The following is a 24,612-nucleotide window of genomic DNA, read 5'->3' as shown; positions in this document are numbered from 1 at the left end:
AAATGATAAAAACATGGAAGAAGCCAAGAATGGGCAAATTATTCAAGTAATTCACTTTCACAGATTGGAGAATGACCAAAACCAAGACAGTAATAAAAGGCTCACTACCCTGCCCCTTCTTCAGTATGGGAGCTATGTGACTGAAAAATAAATGCCAGTGACACATACAGGAGTCTGTATCTCTGAAACTAACCTTTAACAAAGAGTAACAGCAATTAAAAAGTATTGCTTTCTGTTAATGTTAGGACATTAAGCTCTTTAATCAGTATTAGCTCATTAAGGAGTTAAGGGAATGGATAACCAACATTTTAAAAAGATGAACATAGGGGCACCTGGGTGGCTCAGTCGTTAAGCGTCTGCCTTCGGCTCAGGACCTGATCCCAGAGTTCTGGGATCAAGCCCCACATCACGCTCCTCTGCTGGGAGCCTGCTCCTTCCTCTCCCACTACCCCTGCCTGTGTTCCCTGTCTCCCTGGCTCTCTGTCAAATAAATAAATAAAGTCTTTTAAAAAAAAAAAAAGATGAACATAAACCTTTGAATTGGCCACCTTATGCCAGCCTCCTAAATTTGAACAGTCAGTATGAGCCAGTTTACATTCATTTTTATTGCCTATACCTGATAAAACGATCTTCTAAACCACTCCTCCCACAACTTCCTTCTACCCCAGCTGAACTAGAATGTCTACTCTTTAAGCCAGAAACTTAACCCGTTTTTCATGTATGTGATTCAATAGGAATCAAGAGACTTCTGGAAAGAACTCTGGAGATCCAAATGAGGATGCAAAAGAAAAAAAAAAAAGGTCTATATGGAGAATGAAACTTTTGGAGAATTAACGAATTAACTATATGACCATAAATAATCATTTTGACCGAGGAATGAGATGAGCGTGGGGTGGAGTAAAGATTAAGACTAGAGGCAAAGGTTCAAGCAAGAGGAAAAAAAAAAGAAACCCCAGAAAGCACAAGAAATACAGCCCTGGCTACAGGCAGGCGTCTAAAAGGTTCACACACCACCAGTGCACAACGAGTCCAAAAGACCCCTCCGACGTCTTTTAAAGCACTGGCGGGAAAGAAAAACTTACACTAGCGGCGAACACAGACGCAGAAAATTTACGAATGACCCCGGAAACATTTTATTTTGCGTAGGTATCTTGAGAATATTCTCCTGTGATTCGTTACTTGATCCGGAAGAAGAGATAACAAGCGTCACTTGCGATTGGATCCTATCATAAGGGCGGTGCTTTAACGAGCCAGTCACTTTGGCAACCGGACGTGACGATCCCGGAAGCCGCTAACGGAGCTTTGCCCGGCTGGCGGCTTCGGTGGGCGGGGTCGGCCGAGCTCGCAGGGCACAGTCTTCTCCACTGACCCGGCATTGCTAGGGGCGGTGCCATTAAGGCCACGCCTTCCGTCTTAACTCCGGATGGCTCTGGAGAGAAGTCGTAGGCTCGCGGGGGCGGAGACTGGGCCGCTCCTCTCAGAGGCTAGGGCCCCAGCGGCGTCGTCAGCCGCTTTGATTCTTCCGGTTTCTGGTGGCTGCGTCGCCTCCTTCTGAAGGCTGGGAATACGCCCTCTCTAGCCCCTGCTGTCTCCCTCCTTTCAGCATCGAACCTGAGTTGCTCCGGGACACCTCCCGCCCAACATTCTTTCGCTCAGGTTCTCGCCCTTTGGAGGACCTCGGCCCCCCATTGCCCACTTTCCTGGATGTGCTGGCCCCTCCCACCCCTCTAAAATGTCCAATAACCTACAGAGGGTCTTCCTGAAACCCGCAGAGGAAAAGTCAGGCAACGCCTCGCAGTGGTAAGTACCGGTTTCGAATCTCCCTCGACACACCTGCCCCTCGCCCGCCTCTTAGCAGGGTGCCCAGTCGGCCGTCGTTTCGGGACGCTCCGCGAGTCAGATGAGCTTGACCCCGCAGTGGGAGCGACTGCAGGGCTCGTCGCTGGGGCCACTCAGAGCCCTCAGAGTGCGCTTCTCTTGGAAACGTAAAGCCTCTTCAGAGCCTGACGCAGGCAGCCTCCAGCGTCTCAAGTTTCGTAGGCGACAGAGTAGATCTCCACGGGAGAGGAAAATCAACATGGCCGACGCTCCTGTGTGACTAAAACCTTCTGGAAGATTCGCGCGCACTCGCAGAAAAACACGCAGCGCCCAGCACGGAATAGCAAGTGCAGCCCAGGTGGCGCTGTACCTTCAGTGAAAATAGCTATTATTTAAGAGAGTTAGTGAAAAAGGAAGGGAAAAATTTGTGTAGTAGATGAGCGTATGAATTTAGAAACTGAAAAATTGATAGTGAGGGAATGGATTTTTTTTAATTTCAAGTAATAGTTTTATATGCAAAGAAAGAAAAGTAGAGTAATTCTCATGTGAAATCGATCCTTTGGAACAGCGTGTTTGAAGCAGGTGTAATGAGAATGCCGTCTCTAATTGGATGTCTCTGTAGAGGAACTCTGACATAGGGAGATCCGGTATTTCTGAAAAAGGCTTAGTTGCACATTTACGGAATAGTTTATCACTGAGTCAGTACTTGTTTTTTTTTTTTTTAAGGTTATGTTAGTCAAGATGAAATAAAATGGGAACAAAACTGTAAAAGAAGATCGAATATTTTACGTTGTAGACTCCATGGTTAGTGGATGTATAATAAATGGTGAGGAAAAACTTAATGGGTCTCTGCAGAAGGAAAATGTGAAGAAAACATGGAAATTGAGATGTAAAATTCATGGAAGAGGATTTATGTTTGAAGAACATCAGGCTGCCTAAATTTAATCCTAGCTTTGACATTTACTGTTCGTGAAGCCAAGTGCCTTCTCTCCAGTCTCCTTTCCATTGACGAAGAGTGCCTAGAGATATTTTAAGGATTAAAAGAATGAGTATATATAAAATACTTAGTATAGGAAAAAAGAAAAGCAGTACTTACATGTTAGCTATTATTATTATTATGATAATACGAGTTTATTTCTGTGCAAATTTTAGCCCAAGAAGTAGGTTTCTTTTAATTACAAGTAGATGCAAAACGGAATTGTAATAACGACTGAAAAAGTACGCACAATATTTTAAGAAGAAATGATCACTGAATGCGGAGAGCCAAAACAATATTGAAGAACTGCCAAGAAAGAACCATTGCATTTCAAATCGTAAAAACAGCCAGCTTGTGTGTACGTATGACGTTTGTTGGTTTACTTTTGGTGGAAGCTGCGGGCAGAGGCAGAGATAGTGCTCTGTATAGATAACGAAAAAGTAGAATTACTTTGTTCGTTTCTTCTCCCTTCTTTTGGTATCTGGATATTTGATGACCTCTAACTCACCCTAACTTAACACAATTTGTTTTAGGATTGCGTTGTTTTTCAGTATTAGAAATAAGATAGAATAAGGACTTAGCGTTTTTATTGTGTACTTTAACTCTTTTATCCAGTTTCTAAGCCTTTGGTTAGCTGTATTTGGCATTTTTAAAAACATTACAAATTGCATTTTATGTTTGTTACGTTCATAAGTCATTGGAAGTTCATTAACTCATTGGTTTATGCATTGTTTTCATCATCTTCTAATGCATTTATTTCTTCAAATCACTGAGGTTTGACATCACATGTTTGGAACATTTACCAGATGCTTTTCTGAAGCTATTTGACTCTTATTTTGGTTATTGCTTGCATATTTGATTCTGTTCTGTTTTGTAAGTAACAATCTGCAGGACGTACAAGTATAATTTAAAAATCATTTGATTAATGTCAGCTCTTTAATTTATTGGAAGCTTGGTTTCCTTATTTTTCTGATAATTTTGATGGTACTAAATCATCTTCATAAACTTAAAATGAGCATATAATTTTATTTTCTATAGATGCTTGGATTTTTCTTAAGTTACTGCTGCTTTCTTTTTATAAAGTTCATTATTGCTTTACAGAATGTTTATTGTTTAACGTATCTTTAATTCATCAGGGCATAAAGTATAAGAATCAAACTTAATCTTAGAGTACAAAGGAAAAATCTGGAAGATACTTATGATAGTAGGCATTCAGTTTATTTAAATTGGGGCTTTATTTACAAAGAGCAAAGCAGGAGTTAGAACGGTATAGTAGAAAGAGGGTAAGCTTTGGAGTTAAAGCAATCTAGGTTCATATAGTAGTTTACCATTATTATCCGTATATTTCAAACATTTGGTTAAAAAACATTCACTGAGTGCCTACATGATAGACTGTGCTAAATGGAGAGACTGACTAAAGAAGGGGATATGAACCATGCCCATGAAAAATCTTATAGTCTAGGGGGAGGTGATATAAAACACTTTTAAATAGTATTATGCCCAGGATGCTGTGAGAGCATAGAGGAAGGAAAATGTAGGAAAGGTTTCTGGAGCACCTGAGTTCAGGAATGTAAGTGTCAGCTATCCAATTAAAGATGAATGCAGGCTATGCCCAAACAGGGAACTGGTAAGTAAAGCACCAGTATGACTTATAACCAGGAGTCAGTATTTTTGTTTGATTCTGTACTACAAGCAGGATAAATAGATAGCTCTTAAGGGTTTGGTTTGCTCTGCTAGAGAGATTAGACTTCATCTACCGAGGGTCATTCAGAGGATTTTAAGAAAAGGTTGTCATGTTCCTGTGTGCATTTTAGGTGACTGATGGCAGTGTGGATTTGGGGGTAAGGAATCAGGCATATAAAGATTCTATTTAAGTTGTCCTTTCAGAGATTTTGAGGACCTGAACTGGCTGATGTAGTGTAAGGGTTAGATTCAAAGAAATACAGAAGGGAAAATAGGCAGATTTTGTCAGTGAATTGGCATGGAGAGAAGGGGATGGATTATGATGCCAGTTTTCTGGATAGATATTCTGGATAGATATTGGTAAATTAATTGAGATGAGGCAATCACACCAAACAAAAAATAATTGGAGAGGTATTTGAATTTGAAACTCAGGCAGGGTCAGAGCTGAAAATAGAGACTTAAGTCATCACTGTAGAGGTATTATAATAAAAGCCTGTGATGATACATCTCACAATAATGAGAATTAGGATGTGACTGGCAACTGGCTTCTGTCTGCACTTAACCCTTTGTTCTTAAATTGGGAGCTAAAATGAGTGTCCTCACCAGTGGGCTTCGTTTGGTTTCTGCTAAAGTAAATTCAAGAAAGTGGATGGGATTGTTGAAGACAGCATGTAATTCTGAATAAGTTATTTAGTATTACTGAATCTCCAGCTATAAAATCATAATGGCAGTACCCACATTGCTGAGCTGTTTATCCAAATTAGAGTTAATGACAACTATTTAAAATAATGTATCTATTATATATATAATTATGTAGTATATATTATTGTATGTTATTACATTATGTATATTGTGTATGAACATAATGTTAAATCATAGATAGATGGAAAAAAGTTTGTCTAGCAGTTGAAAAAATATATTTTGCAAAAACATCTGCAAAATGTTCGTTAGCCCGAGAAATTTTTATCATTCTGTTTCTTATATGTGAATGTTTTATGTCAAAATTAGAATAATTTAAAATGTCAGAAGTTATGTAAGTATGTTTAAGATACTTTTTATTAAAGTTCTCATACCTTTTTATTCAAGTTCTTACATTGTCAAAAAAACTACCTGATTCATTTACTTATTCTTGGACACCAATTGTATATTTTAATGGAATATGATAACTAGCATATATTGGGAATTTAGCATAACTCCAGCCAGTTTTTTTTCATTTACTTCTCATAGCAAGCCTTACTGTCCCCATTTTGCAGATGAAACATAGAAAGAAGTTAAGTAAATTTACTCAAATTAACAATTGGAAGAGCCAAGATTAGAAGCCTGTGAACTTTCTAATGTATTCTTCTTTTCACTTTTTTTTTTAAGTCTTAAACTGTTATTGTGTTTGCAGTATAGTTCTCAGTTCAAACACCAACTGGTTTAAAGTAACTAGTACGTTGATGATTTTTCTAAATTTTTAAGTAACCAAACCGGAGCCTGGGATGCAGAATCTGATTCTAATTTTAGTTCTAACATTAGCTAGCCAAATATGTCTTTTAAGAAACAGAATTTTTATAAGGTTTTAGTTATAGTTACTCTCTTAAATGGAAGGTCTTTTCTAGATCCAAAAAAAAAAAACAAGGATATTAATTGAAGAAGTGTGAATTCCACCGATTTATTTTATCTCTCCGTAGCATTCTACATTCCAGTTTAATTTTTAGAACTCATTCCATTTGCTAGTAGGAAATCATGGTGGTGTGTTTTGGTTTGGTTTGGTTTGGTTTTTTAATGATGACTTGTAGGTGGAGTTAATTCAGCTAACATTGTTTACAATGTGCCAGTTGCTGTATTAGGTGTAGAGGATATACATATGAATTGGATAACCTACCCTTAAGGAACTTAGGGTCTCTGGTAGATTATGTGAATCTCTATTGATATACTGACACAGAAGAAGCTGTATTTTCCTTCATTTTTTTGGAGGGGAAAGGAAGAGAAGAGAGAAAGAATCAATGATTAGATTTGAAAATAGTTTGTGCAATGTAAATGTTTTCTGCAAAGCAAAAACATAGAGGCCGTATAATGAAGTATGTGAATGAAGTATTAGAAGCCTGTGTCCTTTGTTTAAAAACCATACCAATTAACCATGTGTATTCCCATATGCAAATAAGTATAAAAGCATGATAAAAGGTCTGCTCTGTTGACGCTTCTAATCTGTGAGCCAGATGTTATTGACAGATTCATTGACAAAAGTATGTAAATAAACAAAAGGAGACTAAAGAAAAGGTATTGAGATAGTTCCGTTAAAGTGGAGATTTGAAAGAGCTTATATAAGTTTTTTGAGGGCGTACTATACTTGGTATTGGGGGGGAAATTACAAAGTAATTAATAGAGTCTCTGTAAGAAAAAATTTTTCTTATTTTTTAGAAGACATTATATAGAAGGTATTATATAACTCCTAGCATTAGTGGTACCAGTGGGAGTCCTTTAGGGAATTTAAGTTGGAAGAAAATAATGTGAGTTTGAGGAACTTGCAAATATTTATGGAGAAGATGGAGTTGATTCTCAATTTATAGCTATGTTTTAAATTGTTGGAGAAGAGAAAAAATAACCTGAAGAATACTTGGAGTAAATAATGTACTTGGGATAATCAAGAATAGTAAAGAGACCTCTCTGGAAGATCAGAGATTTTAAGTTGAGAAGTTATAGATGGTACTGTTGTAGGGATTGGTTGGGTCTAGATTTTAGATGATTTTCAAGTCAAGCTGAATTGGCAATGATGAATCATTGGAACTTTGAGAAAGGAGGTAACAGGATGAAAACATTGATTTAATCTGCCAGAGATGCATCATAATAGTTGCTGAAATCAGAAAAACTAGTTTAAAAGTCAAGCGAAATATAGGGGTGAGATAATGAGGACTAGACACAAGGTGTTGCAGGTCTGATCTAGGTAGTAGAAGTGGCAGTGGTGACAGAGAAGAATGAGTAAGAACTGTAAAAAGGAAAAAAACTTTACAGACTCTGATTCATTCACTATGTGTTTATTGAATGTTTACCCTTTGTAAGCATCCCTACAAGGTGCTTTGGGTGAATCAAAGGTAAATAAGAAGGGTGCTAAAGGTAAGTCAGAGATGACTAGGTGATTTAAAACTGAATTGACTTGGGAAATAGTAGTGCTGACATATGACTGGACGGTAGGATTAGAGTACTAATTTTCAGTAGAGAGTAATTTTAACTTTAAAGTTGTGGTTTAAAAAAAAATCATAGGGCGCCTGGGTGGCTCAGTCGTTAAGTGTCTGCCTTCGTCTCAGGGCATGATCCCAGAGTCCTGGGATCGAGCCCCACATCAGGCTCCTCTGCTGGGAGCCTGCTTCTTCCTCTCCCACTCCTCCTGCTTGTGTTCCCTCTCTTGCTGGCTGCCTCTCTCTCTGTCAAATAAATAAAGTCTTTAAAAAAAAAGTCATGTTATTAAATGTGCAAATGGTGAGACAACACAAATATGGAATTGAGGTCAATATTAGGGAACAGGAATAAAGGATTTAACTGGGAGTCATTATTGCAAAGGAAATAGTTGAAGCAATTGATGCAATAGTTGAAGTTGTTGGTACAATCTTTAAGGAAGAATGTCTTGAAGGAGAAACAGGCTCAAGAGTTGTGCTTTGGGGAATAGTCATAGTTGGATACTTAAAATGCAGAAAATGAATGAGAAAAGAATAAGAAAAACAAGCTAATTGCCCAATGGAAATCATATTTGGTAGAGGTTCACAATGCACAATTAGCTAGCAATGTCAGTTTAGGTAGGGAGCACTTAGACAATGAAGATAAAGACACATTTAACTGTGAGAACAATATTTGGTTATCTTTGAGAATGACATGTAGTAGAATAATGGGAAAGAAAATAGACTGCAAAAAAGAGAGTGAATTTCTAGACAACTTTCTGGCAGTCAGTGACAGGAAGTTGGTAGGTGGTCTTAATTGATTTTCATGGACATCATCTTCCACCTTCCTGCCACTGCATTTGGAACATAGGTCATAATCATCTCTCTAATCCTATGTGACTTTAGCATCTATATGGATAATCTCTGTCATCTAGTCTTTCAGTACAAAGTTCTTTTTCTCTGGTGGTCTTATTCTTCATTCTGTCGCCATCCATCCACTTCTGTAATTCTTATTGTCAGATGCAGTTGCTGCATCTATGAAATTCTTGATTCAGGCATTCTCTTTTCTAAACACCAGTTGCAGTATTTCTAGCTTACTTGTTTAAATACCCCACTCTGACTGTTTTTTAACTTTATCTGGCCCTCCAGTCCAATAATCCCTTTATTTTCTGCTTATACCATTGCCTTTTGTGTTCTCATTTTCTTCTCCTCCTGTTTAGATTCTATATTTCATCATCTTAATAATTTTTACCAATATCCTAAGCTGTTTTGTTCCTCTTTGATTTTTTTGCACCATTCTTCTGAAGCCACTTCAACCCTGGATGAACTCAGGGATTTGCTTTTACTTTGCTTATACCCGGTGTAAGAAGGAAAATCACAAAGGCACAGATTGGTCTCACTATAAAATCATAATCACTACCCATATCCTTGGGCCATAGGCATTGTCTGATGACTCTAGTATTTTCTGAAGTGAACTTATTCTCTCCCAGACTGCTTCAGATCATTTTGATTCTCCTCAAATTTCTGTTTTTGCTCCTATTCTTAGCAGATGACATTATGTCCTTTTCACAGGAAAATTAAAGCCATTAGATCAGAATTACCTCAACCTTTTGCCTTGTCAATTTTTGCCATTCTAACTGGCGTAAGGTGTATCTCAATGTGGTTTTGATTTGAATTTCCCTGATGGCTAATGATTTTGAACATTTTTTTTATGTGTCTGTTAGCCATTTGTATGTCTATATTGGAAAAGTGTCTGTTCATATCTTCTGCCCATTTTTTGATTTGTTTATTTGTTTCTCGTGTATTGAGTTTGAGAAGTTCTTTGTAGATCTTGGATACCAGTCTTTTATCTGTAGTGTCCTTTGCAAATATCTTCTCCCATTCCGTGGGCTGCCTCTTAGTTTTTTTGACTGTTTCCTTGGCTGTGCAGAAGCTTTTTATCTTGTTGGAAGTCCCACAAGTTCATTTTTTCTTTTGTTCTCTTGCCTTTGGAGATGTATCATGAAAAAATGTGCTGTGGCCGATGTCGTAGAGGTTGCTGCCTATGTTCTCCTCTAGGATTTTGATGGATTCCTGTCTCACATCGAGGTCTTTCATCCATTTGGAGTTTATCTTTGTGTATGGTGTGAGAGAGTGGTCAAGTTTCATTCTTTTGCATGTAGCTGTCCAATTTTCCCAGCACCATTTATTGAAGAGACTGTCTTTTTTCCACCGGATGTTTTTTCCTGCTTTATCAAAGATTAGTTGCCCAAAGAGCCGAGGGTCCATTTCTGGGTTCTCTATTCTGTTCCATTGGTCGATGTGTCTGTTTTTGTGCCAGTACCATGCTGTCTTTGTGATCACAGCTTTGTAGTACAGCTCGAAATCCGGCATTGTGATGCCCCCAGCTTTGTTTTTCCTTTTCAACAGTTCCTTGGAGATTCGGGGCCTTTTCTGGTTCCATACAAATTNTGTTTGTTGGAGAGGATTTGGAGAAAGGGGATCCCTCCTACATTGTTGGTGGGAATGCAAGTTGGTACAGCTACTTTGGAAAACAGTGTGGAGGTCCCTTAAAAAGTTAAAAATTGAACTACCCTATGACCCAGCCATTGCACTACTGGGTGTTTACCCCAAAGATACAGACGTAGTAAAGAGAAGGGCCATATGCACCCCAATGTTCATAGCTGCATTGTCCACAATAGCCAAATCATGGAAGGAGCCGAGATGCCCTTCAACAGATGACTGGATTAAGAAGCTGTGGTCCATATATACAATGGAATATTACTCAGCTATCAGAAAGAACGAATTCTCAACATTTGCTGCAACATGGACGGCACTGGAGGAGATAATGCTAAGTGAAATAAGTCAAGCAGAGAAAGACAATTATCATATGATTTCTCTCATCTATGGAACATAAGAACTAGGATGATCGGTAGGGGAAAAAGGGAAGAAGGAAGGGGGGGGTAAACAGTAGGGGGAATGAAGCTTGAGAGACTATGGACTCTGGGAAACAAACTGAGGGCTTCAGAGGGGAGTGGGGTGGGGGAATGGGCTAGGCTGGTGATTGGTATTAAGGAGGGCACGTATTGCATGGTGCACTGGGTGTTATACGCAACTAATAAATCATGGAACCTTACATCAAAAACTAGGGATGTACTGTATGGTGACTAACATAATATAATAAAAAATATTTNGCAAAACTTGTCCAAAAACAAAGAGAAAGGACTGAGATTATTAAAATTATGACTGAAAAGGGAGAGGTCACGACCAGCACCATTGAAATTGCAAGGATTATTAGAAACTTTTATCAACAGCTATATGCCAAAAAACTAAACAATCTGGAAGAGATGGAGGCCTTCCTGGAAACCTATAAACTACCAAGACTGAAACAGGAAGAAATAGATTTCTTAAATAGGCCAATTAACTATGAAGAAATTGAGTCAGTGATAAACAACCTTCCAAATAATAAAACTCCAGGCCCAGACGGTTTTCCTGGGGAATTCTACCAAACATTCAAAGAAGAAATAATACCTATTCTCCTAAAGCTATTTCAAAAAATAGAAACAGAAGGAAAGCTACCAAACTCATTCTATGAGGCTAATATTACCTTGATCCCCAAACCAGGCAAAGACCCCCTCAAAAAGGAGAATTACAGACCGATTTCTCTAATGAATATGGATGCCAAAATCCTCAACAAGATCCTTGCTAATAGAATCCAACAGTACATTAAAAGGATTATCCATCATGACCAAGTGGGATTCATACCTGGGATGCAAGCATGGTTCAACACTCGCAAATCAATCAATGTGATACATCATATCAACAAGAAAAGACTCAAGAACCATATGATCCTCTCAATTGATGCAGAAAAAGCATTTGACAAAATACAGCATCCTTTCCTGATTAAAACCCTTCAGAGTGTAGGAATAGAGGGTACATTTCTCAATCTCATAAAAGCCATCTATGAAAAGCCTACTGCAAGCATTATTCTCAATGGGGAAAAGCTGGAAGCCTTTCCCTTAAGATCAGGAACACGACAAGGATGCCCACTCTCGCCACTATTATTCAACATAGTACTAGAAGTCCTTGCAACAGCAATCAGAAGACAAAAAGGGATCAAAGGTATCCAAATCGGCAAAGAAGAAGTCAAACTGTCTCTCTTTGCAGATGACATGATACTCTATATGGAAAACCCAAAGGAATCCACTCCCAAACTATTAGAAGTTATAGAACAATTCAGTAAGGTGGCAGGATACAAAATCAATGCCCAGAAATCAGTTGCATTTCTATACACGAATAACGAGACTGAAGAAAGAGAAATTAGGGAATCCATCCCATTTACAATAACACCAAAAACCATGCGTTACCTTGGAATTAACTTAACCAGAGACGTAAAGGACCTATATCCTAGAAACTATAGATCACTTTTGAAAGATATTGAGGAAGACATAAAAAGATGGAAAAATATTCCATGCTCATGGATTGGAAGAATTAACATAGTTAAAATGTCCATACTACCCAGAGCAATCTACACTTTCAATGCTATCCCGATCAAAATACCGAGGACATTTTTCAAAGAACTGGAACAAATAGTCCTTAAATTTGTATGGAACCAGAAAAGGCCCCGAATCTCCAAGGAACTGTTGAAAAGGAAAAACAAAGCTGGGGGCATCACAATGCCGGATTTCGAGCTGTACTACAAAGCTGTGATCACAAAGACAGCATGGTACTGGCACAAAAACAGACACATCGACCAATGGAACAGAATAGAGAACCCAGAAATGGACCCTCGGCTCTTTGGGCAACTAATCTTTGATAAAGCAGGAAAAAACATCCGGTGGAAAAAAGACAGTCTCTTCAATAAATGGTGCTGGGAAAATTGGACAGCTACATGCAAAAGAATGAAACTTGACCACTCTCTCACACCATACACAAAAATAAACTCCAAATGGATGAAAGACCTCAATGTGAGACAGGAATCCATCAAAATTCTAGAGGAGAACATAGGCAACAACTTCTATGACATCGGCCAGAGCAACCTTTTTCACGACACATCTCCAAAGGCAAGAGAAATAAAAGATAAAATGAACTTATGGGACTTTATCAGGATAAAGAGCTTCTGCACAGCCAAGGAAACAGTCAAAAAAACTAAGAGACAGCCCACGGAATGGGAGAATATATTTGCAAAGGACACCACAGATAAAGGACTGGTATCCAAGATCTACAAAGAACTTCTCAAACTCAATACACGAGAAACAAATAAACAAATCATAAAATGGGCAGAAGATATGAACAGACACTTTTCCAATGAAGACATACAAATGGCTAACAGACACATGAAAAAATGTTCAAAATCATTAGCCATCAGGGAAATTCAAATCAAAACCACACTGAGATACCACCTTACGCCAGTTAGAATGGCAAAGATAGACAAGGCAAGAAACAATGTTTGTTGGAGAGGATTTGGAGAAAGGGGATCCCTCCTACATTGTTGGTGGGAATGCAAGTTGGTACAGCTACTTTGGAAAACAGTGTNGGTCCCTTAAAAAGTTAAAAATTGAGCTACCCTATGATCCAGCCATTGCACTACTGGGTATTTACCCCAAAGATACAGACGTAGTGAAGAGAAGGGCCATATGCACCCCAATGTTCATAGCAGCATTGTCCACAATAGCCAAATTGTGGAAGGAGCCGAGATGCCCTTCAACAGATGACTGGATTAAGAAGATGTGGTCCATATATACAATGGAATATTAGCCATCAAAAAGAACGATTTCTCAACATTTGCTGCAACATGGACAGGACTGGAGGAGATAATGCTAAGCGAAATAAGTCAAGCAGAGAAAGACAATTATCATATGGTTTCACTCATTTGTGGAACATAAGAAGTAGGAAGATTGGTAGGAGAAGAAAGGGAAGAAGGAAGGGGGGGGTAAACAGTAGGGGGAATGAAGCTTGAGAGACTATGGACTCTGGGAAACAAACTGGAGGGCTTCAGAGGGGAGTGGGGTGGGGGAATGGGCTAGGCTGGTGATTGGTATTAAGGAGGGCACGTATTGCATGGTGCACTGGGTGTTATACGCAACTAATAAATCATGGAACCTTACATCAAAAACTAGGGATGTACTGTATGGTGACTAACATAATATAATAAAAAATATTATAAAATAAATAAATAAATAAAATCTTTAAAAAAAAGAATTACCTCAACCTTCTGATATCAAAGCTATAAACTTAACTGCAAATGTGCCTAACCTGTTCTTTCAGTGCCAATGGAAGAAGATATTTCTCCACCTGTCTTCAAGGTTCAATTCCTTTACCTGTCTCCTAGTTCCCATGTCCTATCTCCTTATCAAACCTTACACTTAATTAGCCCTCTTTATCCTCTTCCTCTTGATAACTTCCTCTTCCTCTTGATAACTCATTTGAACTCTAATATTGTCTCTGGTTCATCTAACCTTAAAAAAGAGAAAACATCCCTCTTGACCCCATTTATCTTCCATCTACTTGCCAGTCTTTATCTTACCTTTTGCAGTCAGAGTTCATAAGAGTTGCCCATGCCTTCTATCTTAATATCCTTTCTTCATGTTAACTCCTCTGCAACTTTTTCCTCCACCAAACTGTTTTTTTTAAGCCATAAGTGACCCTCATGCCAGTTTACATTTTAATCTACATGCTACTTGGCCTTTCAGAAACTTTTAAATAGACTTGCCCATTTTCTTGAAACTCTCTTCCTTTAGCTTCCATTGCATCAAAATCTCTTGGTTTTCTTTCTACTGCTCAAAGAAAATGGGAAGCTGCTGAATTATTTTAAGCAGGGAAGGGTCAGTTTTAATGTGATGAAAGCTTTCAAAGGGAGAGGGTGTGGCTAAAGAAGAGACCAGTTGCAAGCTACTATAATAGTGCAAGCCAGAGATGATGTTTGCTTGAATTAGAAGGGAGAGAGATAGTTTGGAAAGAATTGAAAAGATTAAGGGAAATTTAGGAGATAATACCAAGATTTTGTGATAGATTAAATGTAGATGATTAGAAAGCAGGAAATTACTTGTTCTGATTTAGGCATCTAAGATAGATGATACACCATTTATCATAGGGGAAGAAAAAAACCGAGCACTGAAAAGACCATGTTGAGTTTTAAGGTGCAGTTGAGATTCTGAAGGGAAATTTCATGAGGGAAGTGGATATATAAGCCTGAATTTCAAAAGAGCTAAGATGGAGATCTTTTAATTGTTGCTGTATAAATGGTAATTTAATTGAAGTCATGCACATAAAAGAAATAATTGGGAAAAGCTTAAGAGTAGGAAGAGAATTCAATCTAAGCTTTGGTGAATTCCAACATTTGAAGATTGATTCAGGTAGGATGAGTTGACAAGGACAGCCAAGGAATCATTACAGAAGTAGGAGAATGCCCTATCTAGGAAGCCTTGGGAGCAGAACGTTTTAAGAAAAGGAGCAAGCATTTTTGTTCTCATCCAAATATAGTGTATCATTTATCTCACTTAATGATAATTGCCTGTTTACATGTCCATATAACCAACAGTTTAAGTTCTTTTAGGGATTGTGGGTTGAACTATCTTGGAGACAAGCAAATATTTTCTGTAAAGGGCCAGATAGTAAATATTTCAGGCTTTATGGGCCATATGATCATTTCTGGTGTAACTACTCAACTTGCTATTGTAGCATGAGAGCAGCCATATACAGTACATTAAAGATGAATGTGACTGTGTACTAATAAAACTTTATTGGTGGATGCTAATATTTGAATCTCATAATTTTCACAGATAACAAAATACTATTCTTGTGATTTTTAAAAACCATTTAAAATAGAAAAAACGTTAGCTTGTGGGCTATACAAAAACAGGGAGGGGGCAGAATTTGGCTGAAGACTGTAGTTTACTGACACTTTTCCCATAATTGATCCTGGTGCCTGAACCATAACAGACACTCAAGTAAATTTTTGTTGAATAAATTAAAGTTGAATAAGTTCAGGCCTTTTCTATGTTTTTTGGGGGGTAGGGAGAATTCATACGTTTGTGTTCATGCTTCTCTTTAGAGATTAACTTTTAATTTGCTAAAAGTAAATTTAACATTTTGAAGCACTATCAAGTGGCCAGAAAACGGTTTTAAATATTTAAAAGGATGTAATTATATTATTTTGGGTTGCAGAAAGGTAAAACTGAGTTCCAGGGCTTCCTAGAATGCATAGAATTTTTGGCTTTGATTTTTATTAATATGTAGATTTTAAAAATACCTGTGGGCAGTAAAATACACCTTTACATCATTGAGATTTCTAATTATGATTATTATTATTAGTCTTGAATTTTTGTTTTCATTTGATCTTAGTCATATAAGGTCATACTGTTTGGAAGGACGTGAACTCTGCATTTATGTTGCTAGAATTTAGCATGAGAGACAGTCTGTTGGCAAGTGAACAAATAGATTAGTGCATATTGACAAGTTGTGATGTGTACCATGAAGGCAATTACCAGGTATAATATCATACACTAATTACGAAAGATAGGCAAAGATAGTTAAAGTGGTCAGAGAATGTATCTCTTGGGAAGTATTATTTATGCTGAGACTTGAGTTCTGTGGGTGGGAGAGGAGAGGGGTACCTAGGTAGAGAGAGAGCATATGTGATTACTCTGAGTCCCGTGAGAACTCGGTATTTTCCAGCAATTGAAAAGTGGTTTTAGGCATAAATAACTTGTGATATCTGCATTGGAGAAATCTACAACTAATTGCTTATATAACAGAGAATGGTATATCAGACAGTCTACTAAGATATAGCTCCTAAGTATCAGGATCAAAATTGGCTAGGTTAAAAAAAATTTCCAGTATGTTCCATGTTTATTGAAAACCCTTTAGGTGAAATGACGTTGCTGTTGTGTATATGGATTGACAGGCAGTTGAAACTAATGTGAATAATTCTCATACCAAGGGTTGTTTAGCACCAAACTTCAAATGTGCTGAAACAGTAAGTCAAGGAAGAAAATGGTTCCTACATGAGTAACTCCATTTAGTCTCAGAAAATGTGGCACACTAAGGTATCACCATAGGAGATGCCTTAAGCAAAGGAAGGATGGCTGTCAGTAGGACTTGTGAGTCATTGTCAGTGGGAAGAGCACAACAGATTGATTGGAATGAGGATAGAAAAGAGTGAGGGAAATAGAATAAGCATAAGTGGAGGTGAAATGAGAATCCTGAGCAATCAGAGTGAAGGAGGAGGACAAAAGGAAAATTCAAGTAAAAAAAGAAGGGAGGATGCTAATAGTTTAAGAGGAAAATATTCTAATAGGCATAATTTTATACAGGGTAAAACCTTAGAAAAGTCTAATTTACCCATTGCCTAATCATATGAGAAATTCTAAATCAAAGCCAATCATATCTTTGATTATCTCTTCTACTTCAAAATCTTTGTTTTGCAATATTTCACTTTGAAAACTCAAAGTGACAAATTATATATTTTTACCATATTTTATAAATTTTTATCTTTTTAAAATAATATTTGCAAATATTTGTTTTTAAATAAAATGTATATACCGTCTAGTATGTTGTATTGATTTACTCAATGTTCTTTTAAGTGTTTCAGGCTGCATGTACCAAGTAGTTCAGACGATTGGCTCGGATGGAAAAAATCTTCTGCAATTACTTCCAATTCCTAATTCTTCTGGAAATCTTATACCGCTAGTTCAATCTCCAGTCATGTCTGATGCTTTGAAAGGGAATACAGGAAGCCCAGTTCAAGTTACTTTTCAGACTCAGATTTCCAGCTCTTCCACAAGTGCATCAGTTCAATTGCCCATTTTTCAGCCAGCCAGTTCTTCAAACTATTTTCTTACAAGAACAGTAGATACAACAGAAAAAGTTAGAGTTACTTCTGTGGGAACTGAAAATCTTACCTCATCAGTTTCTAAAGTTCAGAGTCATGGTGTGAAAATTGATGGACTCACCATGCAAACATTTGCTGTTTCTCACTCCTCAACACAAAATGATTCACCTTATATTTTAGTAAGTACTCAGAGTCTTCCAATGACTGTGAAGTCTCCAGTTTTGCCTTCTGGGCATCATTTACAGATTCCTGCCCATGCTGAAGTGAAATCTGTACCAGCGTCTTCATTGCCTCCTTCAGTTCAGCAAAAGATACTTGCAACTGCAACCACAAGTACCTCAGGAACAGTTGAGGCCTCCCAAATACCAACCGTTATTTACGTATCTCCTGTAAATACAGTGAAAAATGTAGTTACCAAGAACTTTCAAAACATTTACCCAAAACCTGTTACAGAAATAGCAAAGCCAGTGATACTAAATACCACACAAATTCCAATGAATGTTGCTAAAGAGACACAATTAAAAGGTGGTCAGCATTCTCAAGCTGCTCCTGTGAAATGGATTTTTCAAGAAAATCTACAGCCTTGCACTCCATCTCTTGTTCCTGTTAAGTCTTCAAATAATGTGGCTTCAAAGATTTTAAAAACTTTTGTAGATAGGAAAAGTTTGGGAGATAACACTATAAATATGCCATCATTGAGTGCTGTCAGTCCTAGTGGGACACAATCCAAAAGTATGCCTATTAAAGATAATGCTTTGGTTATGTTTAATGGTAAAGTCTATCTATTGGCTAAAAAGGGGACAGATGTTTTGCCATCACAAATTGACCAACAGAATTCTGTTTCTCCTGATATTCCACCAAGAAAAGATACATCACAAATAGTGAGTTCAAGTCCAGTCACAGAAATATCCAGAGAGGTTGTAAATATTGTTTTGGCTAAAAGTAAATCTTACCAGATGGAGACAAAATCACTTTCAAATACTCAGCCTGCTTCCATGATCAATCTAAGGGCAGAGAAGAATAAAAAAGTGGAGAAACCATCTCTTTCTACCCCAAACCCACATAATATGAATCAATCCATTAACTACTTAAAACAGAGTAAGACTTTATTCACAAAGCCAGCCTTTCCAGATGGATTTAGTACAGTACAAAATGCCCCCAGAAAAGGAACTATCATCCAGAGCATAGAGAAAATAAGTTCCTCTGTTGATGCAACAACTCTTACTTCACAACAGTGTGTTTTCAGAGACCAAGAACCAAAGGTAATTTTCCCATGTCAGGGTGTTCTTTTTATCTTACCTATATAGCAAATTTTTCTTTCGTATTTCTCAAAGTTAGTTACCGATGATACCTCTTCCCCCCCCTTCCCATCCTCCACGCCATCACACAAATACCATACACACATGAATGTTTATTAAGTCAAAGCTTTTATCTGAAGGAAATGTTTGAGGAGGGTAATAGAGTCCAAGCAGTATCTTTCTCTTAAATCATTTGGCATGCCAAATCTTTAAAACAAAATCAAACAAAAAACTCAGGAACAAGGTTTAGAAGAGTTGGTGAAAGATAATATGAATTCAAAGCTTGGTAAAATTCTGTGTGTGTGTGTATATATACATGTATACGCATATATATGCATATGTACATTTATATATTTATTAGATTAATGTTAGTATGTGAAAAGATCAATATTATGCATCTAGGAGAGCTGGGGTTTTTGTTTGTTTTGTGATGGTAGGGCGATACTTGGCAATTTTTTTAGGTAGATAGTAGAAGGGGTAGAATGGGGCTAATCAGTACCTTTCAGTCATTTGTGGAAATAGGATTTATCAACATCTTTTTTTTTAGTAGATAAGTTTCCCTCTTTTGTTTTAAGCCCTTTCTGACTCTTCAGTTATTCAACATATCCACATAGTTACCTTTCTGTTCTACTTAAGATATGTATGCCTGTGCTAAGTATTTGTGCCCACTCTTTCCTTATGTAGAGGTCTACTTAATAATGTCAGTGTTTCTCCCCTTCGGTAGGGAATTCATTGAATTCTAGATATGTAAGGAGATAAATTCTGAAGTATAAGATTGATTAAAGGCATAAGACTTTTCCAGAAGACTACAATTTCCAACTAATGTTTTATAGATTATTTTAACTTGTCATTAGTCTGTATTCTCATTTCAGTTTGAGAATTAACTATCTGTTAACCTTTCTAGTTAGAAAGAATCTAGTTTGCCAGAAAGCAAAATAAATGAGAAATTTTAAAGGAATAGTTTGTTTGTACTCAGTTAAATTCATTTTTTCAAGTGTGGGTGATAAGGCAGAGGTAATGCAAAGCAACCATTTAGGACTTTAGAACATGTTGTTTTAAGAAAGATGAGATGAACATTTAGTTGCTAGTCTGATAAAATAGCTTGAGTAATTAGCAGTATTGTTTGTGTGTTTTGTTTTCCTAATTCCAGATCCAGAATGAAATGGCATCAACATTAGAAAAAGTTACTCAAGAAAGAAATGACAAGAACTATTCCCAAGGAGGAAGCAATAAGGCATCATATCTGAAGAATGATGCAGAATTAAAAAAAATATTTGGTCTCACTAAAGATTTGAGAGTGTGCCTTACTCGGATTCCTGATCATCTGGGCTCTGGAGAAGGTTTTGATTCCTTTAGCAGTTTGGTGAAGAGTGATACTTACCAAGAGACTGAGTTGATAGTGAAGGAAGACAAGAAAAAACAGGTAATAGATTTTTTGTGTCCTTTGTAGTTACTCCAAAGGTTCATGAATGTATTTTCTTGTTTTGTTTTTTTAGTCTGTACATTAATATGAATGATAGTTGTTATCAAATTTGCATATGTATATATATTATACTAAATCAGTGTTAAAAAGAACCATATATACAAAGGTAAAAATACATCCTCAGTTAATTAAAGATGTTGCATTAAGTGTTTCTATTCACCTGTTTATTTTTTTCATCAAAAAATTATAAGAAAATGCCCACAACTTTTTAAACTAGTTATCCTATTTTGAAGACCCTATCTAAAATAAATAATCCAACACGATCCGATGAGCACTGTGTGTCAAACACAACTAATGAATAATTGAACACTACATCAAAAACTAATGAGATACTATATGTAAATAATCTAAATGTAGGGAAAATATAAGCATGTAGATGTTCATTGCAGTATTACCTTTAATACAAACATTTTAAGAACTCTGCTTGGTCAATAATGATGAAAGGAAACATCCCCATAACTTTGCCTATTGTTATTCCACTTAGAAATATATCATTAGGGGCGCCTGGGTGGCACGGTCGTTCAGCGTCTGCCTTCAGCTCAGGGCGTGATCCCAGCGTTCTGGGATTGAGCCCCACATCAGGCTCCTCTGCTAGGAGCCTGCTTCTTCCTCTCCCACTCCCCCTGCTTATGTTTCCTCTCTCACTGGCTGTCTCTGTCAAATAAATAAAATATTTTTGAAAAAAGAAATATATCATTATACTGTTTAATAATTGTGAACTTTAGATCAGAGACCAGTGAACTTTTCCCAATGAAAATCTTCCATATGTGCTTACTGTGGAAAAGGGGGGAAAAATTAAGTCGATTCTTTTTCTCAAATTCTTTACAAATGGCTGTTATATTTTGGTGATAGATGAATACATCTAATACTTAAGCAGGAAAATGTGAATTAAGCAATTTCTTCTCTGTGAATATCATTAGGACATTGCTGTTCATTTTAGTACTGTACAGCAGTAAACAATTTTTTGCTGTAGTTCTCAGTATATTTTGTTGAGTTGAATTTTTTAAGTATTTGTTACCTGCAGATCCTGTTAAATTTTGAGAGCACACTGTGTATGTGGCAATAATTTCTTTTTCTTTTGGAATCTTAACAACAGGGTTTTGATAAGAAAAGAAAAGCAAAAACCGGTAAGAAGATGGATCACACAAAGAAGAGAAAAACTGAGAGTGTTTATAACACAGCTGTAAATGGAGGAACCGATGTCACCAGTTCCCAACTCGTCAACAGTATTTTACCAGCTTCAGATGTATCACACCATAACATTCTCACAAGCCGCAACAAAACCAGAGAAGAAAAGAGAACTGAGGTTGAACACTATACCCCTGAGAACCAGGAAAAAGGCACATTGAGTTCAAATACAGCTTTTGAACAAAGTCATTCCTTTAATAAAAGTTATACTGAAGATATTTTCCCCATGACGCCACCAGAATTAGAAGAAACTATTCGAGATGAAAAAATAAGAAGACTTAAGCAGGTGCTGAGAGAGAAAGAAGCAGCTCTTGAAGAAATGCGTAAGAAGATGCACCAAAAATAATAAAATGTTGCTATACTTAAAGACTGCAGTGAAATAGCTGTGTGTTTTTTTCATATACTTTTTCCTTAGGTTAATTATAGATGCATTCTGAAAGTGTCTTTGAATATGAAACTTGTTTTTTTGTCAGTTAATGATTGAATTTTATTTAAGGACTACAAAAAAGGTTGATTCACACATGAGTCTTGTGAAAATCTACATGGGGTATCTGAATCTTTGTCTAGATTCCTTTTTTGGAAGGAAAAATTTTCTATTTTTCTATTATTTTAATTAGAATTCCCAAAGTTTGAATATTTGTGCAAGGTTTTTTTTTTTTTTTATTGTTTGCATCTTTAGCTGAAGTGCTCAGGTGTTATTCCAACAGTAGATAATTACTGTATACTACTGAATTATACAATGCAAGGGAGGAAATGAGCTCTAAGCTTAGCCTTGCCAGTGGGCTTATATATGTACTCGATCTGTATCCATAAAATAATACAATTGTAAATTTTTTTATTTTCATGAAAGAAAATGTATTATAGCAGTATTAAAAATACAAACATTTCTCAGAGTGAGGGACACTTGTTTTGTGGCTTTTACAAAGTAGTTTTTTGTAATCCAAAATGGGTTTTCGAATCCAGGCTATATAATGTATTGTTTGCTTACAAAGTGATACGTTATTATTCCTAGGTAAATGCTTTTCATTCTCCTCCTCCTCTTCTTTTTCTTCTCCTCCTTTTTTGGAATATGTACATATGTAATTGTGAAAAGTAAATCTGAACAATGGCCACATTTAATACTTTTTAAAATTGTAAAGTGTACTTTTTCTTAATGGAGGCAAACATTTTTCTGTCTGATTGTGTTTGCTTCGGAGACTTTGGGAATTGTGTGGGGATAGGGATTAATGGGAAAAAGGAAAAGTTTACCGAAAAAAAAAAAAAAAGACAAATCTCCAGAAGTAAGGACGTATAAAACCTATACATACTGAGAAGGGAGCAGAACAAATGCGAACTGATCAACTAAATTCTCCTGCCTTTTATTGTTTTTTTTCTTGTAACAGTTTTTTTGAGATAATTCACTTAGCATAAACTCACCCTTTAAAAGTATACAATTCAGTGGTTTTTATTATATTCACAGAATTGTGCAACCATTAACATGACCTAATTTTAGGACATTTTCATCACTCCCCAAAGAACCTCATACCCTTTAGCAGTCACTCCCCAGATCCTCCACCCCCAGCCCTAGGCAACCACTAATATAGTTTATGTCTCTAGGGACTTGTGGAAATTCATAAGCATGGTAGGAGTTATTCAGTATGTTTTCTTATGTGATTGGTTTTTTTCACTTAGCTTAATGTTTTCAAGTCTCATTGGTGCTGTAGCATATATTAGTACTTAATTCTTTTTTTAAATTGCTGAATAGTATTCCATTGTATGAAAATACCACACTTTGTTTTCCATTCATCTGTTTATGGACATTTGGGTTGTTTATGCTTTTGGCTTCTAGGATTTTATGTTGCTATGAATATTTGGGTATAAGTTTTTATGTGGACATATGAGTGTATACTTGGGACTGTAATTGCTGGATCATATCCTAACTCTGTTTAATGTTTTATGGAACTGCCAAACTATACATAGTCAGATATTTCTTATCCTCCTCCACCAAAATGGATCTTGTCAAAAACGCCAGTGACTTCCATGTTGCTTCATTTATCATGGGAAAAAACAATTTCATGTATCATTGCCTCCTTTGAAAAATTTTAAAGTGTTTTATTAAAGAAGCAGTATGTATGCATTGTAGAAAATTTAAAAGTACAGCAAGCTAAAGTAATAAAAATTGAAGCTTCATATTCTCATCACACTATAAAATATTAATTTTGGTGCTTGGAGATACGTAATTACCTCTTTCATTAGGTTTATTCACAGGTATCTTATGGTTTTCGGTACGGTTGTAAATGGGGTTGATTCCTTAGTTTCTCTTTGCTTAATTTCTCATGCTTCATTGCTGGTGTATAGACATGTAGCACATTTCTGTATGTTGATTTTGTATCCTGTGACTTTACTGAATTTGTTCTAGCAGTTTTCTGGTGGAGTCTTTGGGGTTTTCTATATAGAGTATTATGTTATCTGCAAATAGTGGGGGTTTGACTTTTTCCTTGCCAATTTGGATGCCTTTTATTTCATTTTGGTGTCCGATTGCTGTGGCTGGGACTTCCAGTACTATGTTAAATAACAGTGGTGAGAGTGGACATCCTTGTCTTGTTCCTGACCATAAAGGAAAAGCTCAGTTTTTTCCCCATTAAGGATGATATTAGCTGTGGGGTTTTTGTATATGGCCTTTATTATGTTGAGGTATGTTCTCTCTAAACCTACTTTATTGAGGGCTTTTATTATGTGTGGATGTTGTACTTTATGAAATGCTTTTTCTACACCTATTAAAATGATCATATGGTTCTTACCTTTCTTTTGTTAATGTGATGTATCACATTGATTTGTGAATATTGAACCACCCTTACAAACCAGGAATAAGTCCCATTTTATCACAGAGAGTGATTGTTTTAATGTACTGTTGGATTCTGTTTGCTAGTATTTTATTGAGAATTTTTACATCCATGTTCATCAAGGATATTGGCCTATACTTTGTGTGTGTGTGTGTGTATTTATCTGGTTTTGGTTTCAGGGTAATGCTGTTCTCATAGAATGAATTTGGAAATTTTCCTTTTTTTTTATTTTTTGGAATAGTTTGAGAAGAATAGGCATTAACTCTTTAAATGTTTGGTAGAGATCTCCTTTGAAGCCATCTGCCCCTGGAAGTGGGTTTGTTGGGAGAGTTTTGATTACTGATTCAATTTCTTTGCTGGTTATAGGTCTCTTAAAGTTTTCTGTTTCTTCATGTTTCA

The 24,612-nt window shown here is 36.6% G+C and overlaps 1 protein-coding gene across 2 annotated transcripts; it reads left to right on the top strand.

Moving 5' to 3' along the window:
• Window positions 1-1,145: 1,145 nt before the first annotated feature.
• Window positions 1,146-23,581, top strand: LRIF1 (ligand dependent nuclear receptor interacting factor 1). 2 transcript variants are annotated; one of them, XM_011217383.3, is made up of 4 exons: window positions 1,146-1,800; window positions 17,175-18,684; window positions 19,871-20,143; window positions 21,300-23,581. In XM_011217383.3, the coding sequence occupies exons 1-4, from the start codon at window positions 1,733-1,735 to the stop codon at window positions 21,735-21,737; spliced, it is 2,289 nt and encodes a 762-aa protein (XP_011215685.1). In that variant the 5' UTR covers window positions 1,146-1,732; the 3' UTR covers window positions 21,738-23,581. The 2 variants fall into 2 exon arrangements, with proteins under 2 accessions (XP_011215685.1, XP_011215686.1); XM_011217384.3 differs by lacking the exon at window positions 17,175-18,684 and having other exon boundaries at window positions 1,204-1,800.
• Window positions 23,582-24,612: the final 1,031 nt, after the last annotated feature.

Source organism: Ailuropoda melanoleuca, chromosome 2 (assembly GCF_002007445.2).
Source record: "Ailuropoda melanoleuca isolate Jingjing chromosome 2, ASM200744v2, whole genome shotgun sequence".
Classification (NCBI taxonomy): domain Eukaryota; kingdom Metazoa; phylum Chordata; class Mammalia; order Carnivora; family Ursidae; genus Ailuropoda; species Ailuropoda melanoleuca.
Note: the sequence above shows the minus strand (reverse complement) of the source record. Positions and strands in the feature narration are given on the sequence as shown.

What these genes read in the sequence shown, in the direction of transcription:
- LRIF1 (XM_011217383.3), top strand. Translation starts at nt 1,733, where the DNA reads ATGTCCAATAACCTACAGAGGGTCTTCCTGAAACCCGCAGAGGAAAAG. An exon ending in TCAGGCAACGCCTCGCAGTG is followed by an intron (nt 1,801 to 17,174) that starts GTAAGTACCGGT and finishes TGTTCTTTTAAG; the next exon opens with TGTTTCAGGCTGCATGTACC. An exon ending in TCAGAGACCAAGAACCAAAG is followed by an intron (nt 18,685 to 19,870) that starts GTAATTTTCCCA and finishes TCCTAATTCCAG; the next exon opens with ATCCAGAATGAAATGGCATC.